Consider the following 11459-nt stretch of genomic DNA (forward strand, 5'->3'; position numbering starts at 1 on the left):
ACATGCATAATTTAGATGTATCATATTTAATTATACCATAGGGCTTTATTCTGATTGGTTGAGAAATTTTTCATGGGTGTGCTTTTTTTTAAAACACACACCTGACCTGACTAATGTCCTAAAATAAACACCAGATCAATGTCTGTGTTAACTCTGATATAAGAGGAATAATTGACTATGGTCCTTTGAATAATTTTAATTGGTGATATGTCTAGATATGTCTCGTAGACTTAGACTGTTTATTCAAAATGACTACATTAAAAAAGATTTACTAAAACAGATTAAATATAAAGAAGAGGCACACCGCGCACACCATGACTCAGACAAATAATGTGTTTATTAAATAAAACACTCAAAATATGATGCATTTCCATTTTAAATATTGTGATCATACAATCCCTTGTTAAAAAGCATCAAGATGTCCTATAGCTCTTGATTCATTTCACACATATTGTCTGTTACCTGAAAAAAGTACACACAATAAAATAAGGAAAGTCACTCTGGTCAACTAAACATAACTCACTAAACATATTGGCATGAGCCAATGACTTTTGTGTGTAAGATGTCATACCACTTTGTTAAAACCCCTTCTCAAGAGGATAATCCAGAGATTAACTTCATATAAATGAACAGATATCTAAAGACAAAGATTTACAGTCAAATAGTTCATCAAAAGTTGAAGTTATAACTGAAACACAGAAACAAAACTTCTGAAGAACTGTGTTGTAATGTAATAATACATTTTATTTATAATGCACTTTTCATCAAAGTGCTACAGGATAAAAACAATAAAAATGTGAAGAAACAGTTAAAAATACCTCTAAAGAGAACCAAAAGCTTTGTTAAAAAGAAATGTCTTAAGACCTTTTTTAAAACAGTCAGTGGATTGCGGCGCCCTCGGAGTGTCAGGGAGGGCTTCCATAGACAGCAGCACAGAATGTATACAGGACAAATACTGTAATTGTTTGTCTTCCTCATGAACAGTGATTGTATTTATCAGATAATCATACAGAGATAAACATCAAATAAATCCAAACCACATCTAATGCATCTCAATGTGTTTTCATCTACAATCTAAAGTTAGACAGACAATCTAGACAGAAAATCTCAAAACGTTAAGAATAAAAAATATAATGTATAGGCTATGAATAATCATTTGTCTTTTGATTTTTTTTATGATATAAACAGGTTTAGACAACACTTGTGTATATATATACTAATGAACATTAATCTTTTCTAATGTTAGAGGACATAATTTTACTGTTGAGTCCCAAATTATTCCAAACCCAGGATAGAGAGGTTTAGTGAATGTGGTGTTGACTCTGTGGATGAGGGTCATTGTGTCAGAGACGCTGTAGAAAGACAAAATTCCTGCACTGTGATCCACATAAACTCCTATTTTACTGGAGACTAAACTGAGTTTTGTCTTTGTCTCATTGTAAAAGAATGAACAACTAGAGGAAGAACAGAACAAACACCAGGACTGATCATTAAATCCAAATTCACACTCATTACCTCTTCCCTTCCTGCTGATGCTCTTATATGACACTGATATAAACACACCTTCATCACCACTCCATTCAACCTCCCAGTAACAGCGTCCACACAAACTCTCTCTACACAAAACCTGAGGCCAATAATCAAATCTGTCTGGATGATGAGGATACGGCTGCTCTGTGTAAACGATAGTAGCCGCTCTGTTCTCCTCAGACAGACTGATACATCTACATGCTGTGTTTGGATCCAGAGAGAAGAGACTGAAATCTGAGGAAGATAAATACATAATATTTTAATTTATATTAGTTTATAATATTTGTTTCATGTTATCTATGATCTTTCATTTGTTAATTTGAGTGTAAAGGTCTTTCGGGGCTCGCCAACAGATTAGACTGCAATACGTAAAATAATAAGCAGGACCAAGTGCTTATGGGGAAAAGAGATTTAATGAAGTTTCTTATGTAGCATGGTTCTTCAGGAGCGATGTTGTCATGTCATCTTTCTACATTATTAACCCCAAGGTTCTGCCTGAGAGACAGAACTTTATACATGATAACAAAAGTCAGTTCTTTAGTTTCATCTGTTAGAAGCAGAAAAGATCTAAATGACTCTGACAAGAGGAAAATAGTGATGGATGGACGATTGCATCGTCTATGTGCAGTGGTTTGAAGTGATGCAAACAAGTGCAGTGAAGCATCATCAGGGTCATCATGGGTGTCCAAGGTTTATTGATGTACGAGTGAAGTGAGATGAAGTCAGGACGGTGAACATTACACTGACCAATGTTCATGTGGATCTTACTTTGTTGTGTTCCTCACTTTTATAAGTTACTTTGGATGAAAGTGTTTGCTAAATGTAATGTAATGTACTTTGACACGGACCATAAAGATTGATGCAGACCAAACACTTATTCATGTTAATGATGTTTTCTTACATAAAGAACTACAATAATGGTGGACAATACACTCACGTAAAGGATTATTAGGAACACCATACTAATACTGTGTTTGACCCCCTTTCAAGTTCAAAACTGCCTTAATTCTACATGGCATTGATTCAACAAGGTGCTGAAAGCATTCTTTAGAAATGTTGGCCCATATTGATAGGATAGCATCTTGCAGTTGATGGAGATTTGTGGGATGCACATCCAGGGCACGAAGCTCCCGTTCCACCACATCCCAAAGATCCTCTATTGGGTTGAGATCTGGTGACTGTGGGGGCCATTATAGTACAGTGAACTCATTGTCATGTTCAAGAAACCAATTTGAAATGATTCGAGCTTTGTGACATGCTGCATTATCAGAGGATGGGTACATGGTGGTCATAAAGGGATGGACATGGTCAGAAACAATGCTCAGGTAGGCCGTGGCATTTAAACGATGCCCAATTGGCACTAAGGGGCCTAAAGTGTGACAAGAAAACATCCTCCACACCATTACACCACCACCACCAGCCTGCACAGTGATAACAAGGCATGATGGATCCATGTTCTCATTCTGTTTATGTCAAATTCTGAATCTACCATCTGAATGTCTCAACAGAAATCGAGACTCATCCGACCAGACAACATTTTTCAGTCTTCAACTGTCCAATTTTGGTGAGCTCGTGCAAATTGTAGCCTCTTTTTCCTATTTGTAGTGGAGATGAGTGGTACCCGGTGGGGTCTTCTGCTGTTGTAGCCCATCCGCCTCAAGGTTGTGCGTGTTGTGGCTTCACAAATACTTTGCTGCATACCTCGGTTGTAACGAGTGGTTATTTCAGTCAAAGTTGCTCTTCTATCAGCTTGAATCAGTCGGCCCATTCACCTCTGACCTCTAGCATCAACAAGGCATTTTCGCCCACAGGACTGCCACATACTGGATGTTTTTCCCTTTTCATACCATTCTTTATAAACCCTAGAAATGGTTGTGCATGAAAATCCCAGTAACTGAGCAGATTGTGAAATACTCAGATCGGCCCGTCTGGAACCAACAACCATGCCACGATCAAAATTGCTTAAATCACCTTTCTTTTCCATTCTGACATTCAGTTTGGAGTTCAGGAGATTGTCTTGACCAGGACCACATGCCTAAATTTATTGAAACAACTGCCATGTGATTGGTTGATTAGATAATTGCATTAATGAGAAATTGAACAGGTGTTCCTAATAATCCTTTAGGTGAGTGGTGGCACATTAAATTGTCGTTCTTTACACACATTTATACATGATGTATCAATCTCTAAATAAACTCGTAATATGAATGATTTCATCTCACAAACCTATCGTTTCTCTTCAGAAGACATTTATTATCAGACACAATTCAATGCATGAAGAAGATTGTGTTCAACTGAAGAAAGAGTAACATGAGGATCATTAAACATTTTTGGTGAACTTTTCCTTTATGATTTTGTAATGAAGAGTCTATTTTAAATGATTATTATCAGATAATGTTATATAGTGTTTCATAGCGCTGCACGATTAATCGTATATTTTTCATGATAACGATATTTGCGTCCCACGATTAATTAATGCTAACCGTCACAATAGTAATGTTTAAAGACAAAGCACAAATCACATGGTCTAGAATCAAGCAATGTGTGCTAAATTGTAAGCGTGGCCTGTGTAATGGTAGAAGTAAGTTGGCATCACAAGATTTACAGTCATTCACCTTGAACGAACATAATGGCAGAGGAACAGGAAGAAAGTGCAGAAATGTTTACGTAAGTTCCCAAAAAGGGTCATACTTCATTGTTTGAGGCAATGGCGTATCATGTAAGTTAGCCAAGGATATGTGTACATTATGCACCCGTGAGCAGCAAAGGGCTTACATTTTTTTGTTTTTATTCCAGTTTTATTCTAATTGGAATATAAATAGATAGCTGTAAAGTGTAATAATACTGAAGTGAATAGAAGGTTTTCACTAAAAGAATAATCATTATTTTTAATCGTGATCAAATGTTTGAGCAAAATAATCGTGATCATCATTTGTCCTGTTAGTGCATGTAATGAATGAGAAAATAATAATGAGTCTTACACTGCAGGAAATCCTCTCTGTTCTTGGGTTCATCGGTGGGAATAATTATAATGAATGAAACTAAAGAAAATAAAGAGACATCTTTAGATTAATGATCTCATGTAAAATCATCATCATTTTAATCTGCTCTGTATTTCTTCTGTTATATTTGATGCTACTGTAAGACTCATTTCTGAGTAAATCCCAGTCTTAGTTAGAGATGTTTCTTTACCTTTGTCAGATATTTTTTTAATTTCTTCTTTACAGAAATCCTCCATCTTTTCTTTCAGCTTAGTGACCGATTTCCTCACATCATCAAAAGAGAGAAGAGAAGTGACAGTGAAGTTGTCTGAAGATCCAGGAGATGATGAGAGAGACTGAAAACTCTACATGAACACAACACAATGACAAAAACTAATATGAATAACACTCAATACTATCTGATTGAAGTCAAGATATATTGTAATGTATGTTGTAGTGTACAGTGTGAGTTACCTGAAGGAAACTGATGTGATCATCTGTGTGTGAAAGTTTCTCCAGCTCATCATTTCTCCTCCTCAGATCATCAATCTCCTGCTCCAGTCGCTTCAAGAGTCCTTCAGTTTCATTCACTGCAGTCTTTTCCTGATCTCTGATCAGCTGTGTCACCTCAGATCGTCTTCTCTCAATGGTTTGGATCAGTTGAGTAAAGATCCTCTCAGTGTCGTCCACTGCTGTCTGTGCAAGCTGCTGTTAGGAGGACACACAGAGAGAAACATTAAACTCAATCTCAAACATTTCTTCCAGTATTTATGTTTCTCTATTGACCTTATGGATCTCCACAGCATCTCTCAGCTCCTGAAGCTTTTTCTCTTTCTCCTGGATTCTCTGCTGGAGTTTTTCCTGCTTGTCCTCCAGAAGTCTCTATTCAACAGATTAATAACATATAACTCAACTGTACACTCAAGCTATCATTTCATCTGCTCTTGAGCGCCCTCATGTGGCCACGCGGCACTAAGCTGATGCTTCACTTCTGCCTTATATTTATATTTCATATATTTTGTATTTGTTCATCATACCTCTTTCTCAGTTCTCTCTGCTGCAGCTGATACAGTGTCATGATCTTTGTGTTCATGCATCTCACACAGATAACAAATACATCTCTGATCAGTGCGACAGTAAACCTCAAAGAGTTTGTCATGTTGAGGGCAGATCATCTCCTGAAGTCTTCCTGTCACATCAATTAATTTGTGTCTTTTTCCTGTCCGAAAAGCTTCATGTTGTTCAAAATGAGTTTGACAGTAAGTTTCAAGACACACCAGACAGGACTTGACAGCTTTGTGTTTTCTCTCAGTACAGACGTCACACTCCACATCTTCAGGTCCAGCTTCACTGACAGCAGATCGATCAGTCTGAAGTCTCCTCAGGTCCTCCACCATATTAGCAAGCATCACATTCTTCCCTAAAACAGGTCTTGTAGTGAAGGTCTGTCTGCACTGAGGGCAGCTGTAGTCTCTCTTCTGATCATCCCAATCCCAGCAGTCTGTAATACAGCTCATACAGTAACTGTGTCCACAGGGAATGGTCACTGGAGATCCAGACAGTAGATCCAGACAGATTGAACAGATGAACTGATCTTGAGACACTGAAAGATTTGCTTCTGCCATTTTACTGACTGCACAAATACAGTGACACGTATAACAATTGAAAAACACTAAAGTTTCGGTTTCAATTCTCAATAAATGTTTCTGAGTTTGAGAAACGCAAGCAAAGTAATTTAGTGCTCGTTTACCAAATGCCCACTAGGTGTCAGTGTTACAAACTGAAAATATATTTTATTGTTCATTTTATTTATCATATTATACCCCATTGGGCAAAAAACATTTAAATATATTTTTAAATATATTTCAAAATATACAAAAATGGCCAAAAAATATGTACTAATATATTTTGAAATATGTTAACAAAAATTCACTAATACATTTTTGAAATTATTATTTTAAAGCATTTATATTTACGTTGCATTTGGAGAAAATATTTGTATGTTACCAACCTGTAAACAAAACAGGTTTGAAAAGATTAAAATTAAATATATTTTAAACTGTAAAAACACTTAAAGTTTATATTTTTGCCATATGGGTTGAAAAATTAGATTTTTATTTGTTGCCCCTGAAATACATTTTGAAATATATGTTAATATATGAAGGTTAAATTAAATATATTTTCAAATTCAAAAATATATTTTATTTAGCTTTACCTTCTACAAATGTATTTAGCATTTATTTGTAATTCAAAGCCTTTAGAAATGGTGTTCTTGTTTGAATATAAAGTTGTGAAATTAATTTATTTTTGTATTTGACAATATTGATTGACATCGAGCTGTTAGACGGAAATGCAACATATCCTCCAGCACAACAGCATCTCACTGTGTAGAAGTTTTTACATGCAGGATTGCGTTACATTCAGTGACCCCACTGTGTACATTTATTGTGCAAATGTTTATTATAAATTCACTGATATTTTAGAAACTAAAAATACTAAATACTACAGCAAGTACTGTATATTAGCTCTAGTACAGTATGAAGAATTATAATGTTTTTCTTACAGCACTTTGTTTTTTGTTGCTTTATTCAGTCAATTTTTGTATTGATGGTTAAACTGAGTCTCTCATTCAGTCTTGTGTTTATTTTTGGACTCTTGATTTATCAGCAGATTCAGGTGAATGTAACAGCTTGATAAACACAAATGTAGATGTGTCTGTATGATGCTGTCACATAGTGGATGTGTTTATTTTCTCATTGACATCTGTTTGTACAACAGTGTTGCTATGTCAGTATGTTAAAAACTTTTTGAGGTATTAGGGGATTTGTGTAAAAGTGCAGTGATATCAATAATGTGTTTAGCAAAACAGTTTATAGACAATTCACATGATATTTATAAAGACTGGTCCCAACTTATTTAACTTTATGTCTTTTTGTGTCTTCATAATTTAAACAGTAGAGCTGCTGTAAGGGGAAAACCACCTGTTGGCACAAATGTCTGAAAACCAAACGGGTCTTTGCACGTTCTGTCTTTTCCGGTGCTCGCTGATGACGTTTTAACGTTACGTAATTTAGGTAATTTTATCCGACTCCTAAAGATAAAATCTTGTTATTTGTAATATATAAGGAATAATTGACAACAGGCCATTGAATTATAAGTGCCGTTACTCCTCGGGTGTGCATTATTTTCAAATAATTCAAAGGAACGGTGTCAATTATTCCGCTTATACCAGGGTTACCACAAACATTGCTCTGGTGCCTATTTTTAAGACATTTAACAAGTTAGGTGTGCGGTTGTCACAAGCCAGGGGCTGGCTGCTAGTGGTTAAGCCACGCCCCTTCTCAATTCCCACCTCGAGGAGGTCCCCAAAACCAACCCAATGACCAAACAACAACGAGGAACAGGTAAGTATAAAAAATATTCTTTATTTGTTTAAATATTTAAAAGATTCTGGGGATTGGGGAAAGGGAAATTAAAACTAATGTCCGAATCTGTCCTCCAAGGGGCCACGAGCAAGTGAGTGACAGGGGGGTGGAGGTTACGTCGGGGAACGGGCTCCCGCCTCTGGTTCCCTCTGCCCGTGGCGCGCTCCTCTTCCTTCCTGGAGGCAGAATAAATCAAATCAGTGTTGGTATAGACTTTCTCTCATCCGTGTACCTGTAGCTAGCTCGAGGCGGTCCACCGCCTATCTCACACAGCTCCTTGCTTGTCGACTCACTCTCCTTCCCTGTTCTCTCTTTCTCCACAGGCTGCCGCAGGGACACGAGGACACGGTGGATCGATCTCCGAGGATTCTCTCACCTCTCCACCGACTGCGGCTCTTGGTAAGTATAAATTTCCTTCCTTACTGTTCCTTTAACACGCACACGGGTCCTCTCTACTCCTCCACAGATAACTACTGGAGGCACAAAGGCACTGTGAATCGGCTTCCAATAGTTTCTCTCACCTCGTCGCTGACTACAGCTTCTGGTACGTTGGGCCCTCCTGAACGGCTTGATATCTCAGCGATCACGCTGACTCTGTCTCTCTCTCCCCACAGATGACCGCTGGGACACAAAAGCACAATGAATCGGTTTCCAATGGTTCTCTCACCTCTGCGCTGACTACAGCTTTGGGTAGGTATGGCTCTCTTCACAGTTCAGTATCTCAGTGTTCACGCTGGCTCTCTCTCTCTCTCTCTCCAGATGACTGCTGGCTACCGCTTCGAGGTAGGTATGGCTCTCTGCACAGCTCTCACAACACACTCCTCTTCCCTGTTGATTTGGCAGTTTTAACAGGGCATTTATTACTTTAACAGGGTGGCGGACTTACGGTAACTGGCTGCGCGATGCGTCAGCTAGACAGTGGCTTCCTATGTGACGCCGGGGACCAAAACCCTCTCGGCGAGCTCGTTGGTCTACAGAGGGGCGAGAACGTCACGCCGGCACACCGGGTCGAGCGCTGCCCTTTCCTCGAGACCCGTTGGTCAATCGAAAACTGGACCGGGGCGCCCTTTCGTTGAGACCTCGGGGCGGCGGATCTCCTTCGCCTCAAGCTCTGTGATGATAAAAGGACACAGGTAAGGTAGCAATATTATAGGTAATACTCACACACCGTCAATAGCACAGTTCTCCACCGCCACTCCTAAACTCAAGTCCGCCGAGCGTTTGGCTGGGAAAATACTTCGAGACGCCACTCCGTGATTTTAAGACTGGAACACACTCACAGCATATTTATATACAGGTCTTACTCTAGAACCGTTCTTCCTCTTCGTCGTCTCAAGAACGGGTGACTGGAGGCGGGGGTACGTCAGACAAGACACAGCAATCTCACTGCAATACACAGCATTACACAGCACCCTTCAAGTGAAAGTTTCTACATCCAAGACTCACCCACCACGCTCAGTGCACACAATAGACGCCCGTCTTCCTTCACCTCACTCTGGACGAAGAATATGGAGATGGTAACTTGGCCTAGTGTTTGTTTTCGTCACTGGAGCTGTTTCAGCACAAAGACCCTTTGGCTCACCCACCGCGCTGGTTCAGGGGTAGGGCCACCCACTCTCTTTTGAAAACACTCAAAGAGATATACAGGTCAAATACATGCACAACACATCCATAAGGAGACTCCGTTACTTACAGCTGCTGTACTTTCTTCGTCCCACGCTCCCCAAGATTTATCTCACACTGCTAGGACTCTAGATGCATAGACAAAGTGGTTTTCAGCCACCAACACCACTTTTCCACAATCGTATACTCACAATGATGCGTCTTTCCTTCCTTCGTTTCTTTCATCCAAGGTCAGTATTCGTTTAATTCTTCTACCTATAAGGTCTTCGGTATCTTCATCAATGTAAGGCTATAATCCAAACGAGAGAGAGAGCAATTACAACAATCCAAAACAGCGTACCCGGTGAGCCCAACTCAGCACTACGATACACACCACCAACAGGAATAATAAGCACCCCAACTATGGTTTAAACTGCTCTAAAATACTCTCCTGAGTGTTGCCATCGTCCAATCACCCGGCGCTCCTCTTAATGCCTCTCAGCTGTATGTAATTCGGCTGATTACAGCGTTCGCGACGCTACCGGATGTCCGGTGTTTTCTCTTACCGGTCCGGGCGGAAACATCCGGGCGGAACCAAACTTTCCCAATTTTTGGTTCCGCCTAAAAGATCGTCACTCCTGTGACATCCTCCCCCGCCAATGCATTCTAGTCCCTGGAATGCCTCGGCGTTGTCCACTCACCGTATCGGGCAGGGGGGCGTCCTCGGCCCTCCCGTTGGGAGCGTCTCACGGGTGAATCGGATTCGACTGGCTCGGGTACTACCTCTGGTTGCATCTGGGCCGCCGGAGGTTCAACCGGCTCAGGTGCCAACTCAGGCGGTATCTGGGCCACCGGGGGTTCAGCTGGCTCGGGTGCTATCTCTGGCTGTATCTGGGCGGCCGGGGGTAGCGCCGCCACGGGTCGATCTGGTACCACAGCCCATCCTTCCATCCAGGGGGCCGCTGGCACTGGCTCTGTGGGCACCTCTATCACAGCCTCGGGGTAATTCGGGCAGGGGCGAAGCATGTTCCGATGTACTACACGTTCGGGGCCAGGTTTTCCCTCGGGCCGGATGGTGTACACCGGCTGTCCCGGCCTCTGCTGCTTGCAAACCACATACGGGATAGCCTCCCAGCGGTCGCTCAGCTTTCCCTTTCCTTGCCGCCGGTTATCCCTTGCCAGGACCCTCTCACCTGGTAACAGGGGGGCATCTCGAGCAGTCCGATCATACAATCGTTTGTTCCTTTCTCCTGCCGTCTGTATCTTCCTAGAAACTTGTTCGTACGCAAAGTGTAAGCGCTGGTGATGGCGCCCCACCCACTCCGTCACACTCACTTCTTCCCGGTCTGCTGCTACTCCCAGGACCAGGTCAGTGGGCATCCGTACGTGCCTGCCGAACATCAGGTAAGTAGGGGCATACCCCGTCGTGCTATGAACACTGTTGTTATATGCTTGCAAAAGGTTTGGTAAAGCACTCACCCAATCCCTCTGCTGTCGTTGATCTAAGGTCCCCAGTAGCCCCAATAGGGTCTGATTGAACCTCTCACAGCTTCCATTTCCCTGGGGATGGTACGACGTGGTGTGGGTTTTGGTACATCCATACAACTGGCATAACTCACGGATTACCTTGGATTCAAAATTTGCCCCCTGGTCGGAGTGCAGAAACTCGGGACATCCAAATGTCTGGAACACATTTCGCCATAGAGCTGTGGCGGTGGTGTTGGCTGTCTGATCGAGCGTCGGGACTGCCCAGGCGTATTTGGTAAATAGGTCAGTGATTACCAGAATATTTTGATACCGGTCCTGAGGGCGGCCCAGCGTCAGGAAGTCCATTGCCATTATGTGGAGGGGGGCTTTCGCGTGGATGGGTACCATCGGTGCTCGGGCCTCTCGTCTAGATTTAAACAGCATGCACCGGGGG

General features: G+C 41.2%; 1 protein-coding gene across 2 annotated transcripts; it reads right to left on the minus strand.

Moving 5' to 3' along the window:
- Positions 1-8: 8 nt before the first annotated feature.
- On the minus strand, positions 9-6420 carry LOC135744052 (tripartite motif-containing protein 16-like protein). 2 transcript variants are annotated; one of them, XM_065262007.2, is made up of 6 exons: positions 5549-6420; positions 5298-5393; positions 4986-5219; positions 4723-4876; positions 4512-4571; positions 9-1764 (listed from the first exon to the last, which is right to left on the minus strand). In XM_065262007.2, exons 1-6 carry the CDS (start codon positions 6134-6136, stop codon positions 1217-1219), a joined length of 1680 nt encoding a protein of 559 aa, XP_065118079.1. In that variant the 5' UTR covers positions 6137-6420; the 3' UTR covers positions 9-1216. The 2 variants fall into 2 exon arrangements, with proteins under 2 accessions (XP_065118079.1, XP_073671000.1); XM_073814899.1 differs by lacking the exon at positions 5298-5393.
- Between the last annotated feature and the right edge of the window lie 5039 nt (positions 6421-11459).

Source organism: Paramisgurnus dabryanus, chromosome 6 (genome assembly GCF_030506205.2).
Source record: "Paramisgurnus dabryanus chromosome 6, PD_genome_1.1, whole genome shotgun sequence".
Taxonomy (NCBI): Eukaryota; Metazoa; Chordata; class Actinopteri; order Cypriniformes; family Cobitidae; genus Paramisgurnus; species Paramisgurnus dabryanus.

What these genes read in the sequence shown, in the direction of transcription:
- LOC135744052 (XM_065262007.2), bottom strand. Translation starts at nt 6,136, where the DNA reads ATGGCAGAAGCAAATCTTTCAGTGTCTCAAGATCAGTTCATCTGTTCA. An exon ending in CAGAGAGAACTGAGAAAGAG is followed by an intron (nt 5,394 to 5,548) that starts GTATGATGAACA and finishes TCTGTTGAATAG; the next exon opens with AGACTTCTGGAGGACAAGCA. An exon ending in ATCACATCAGTTTCCTTCAG is followed by an intron (nt 4,877 to 4,985) that starts GTAACTCACACT and finishes GTGTTCATGTAG; the next exon opens with AGTTTTCAGTCTCTCTCATC.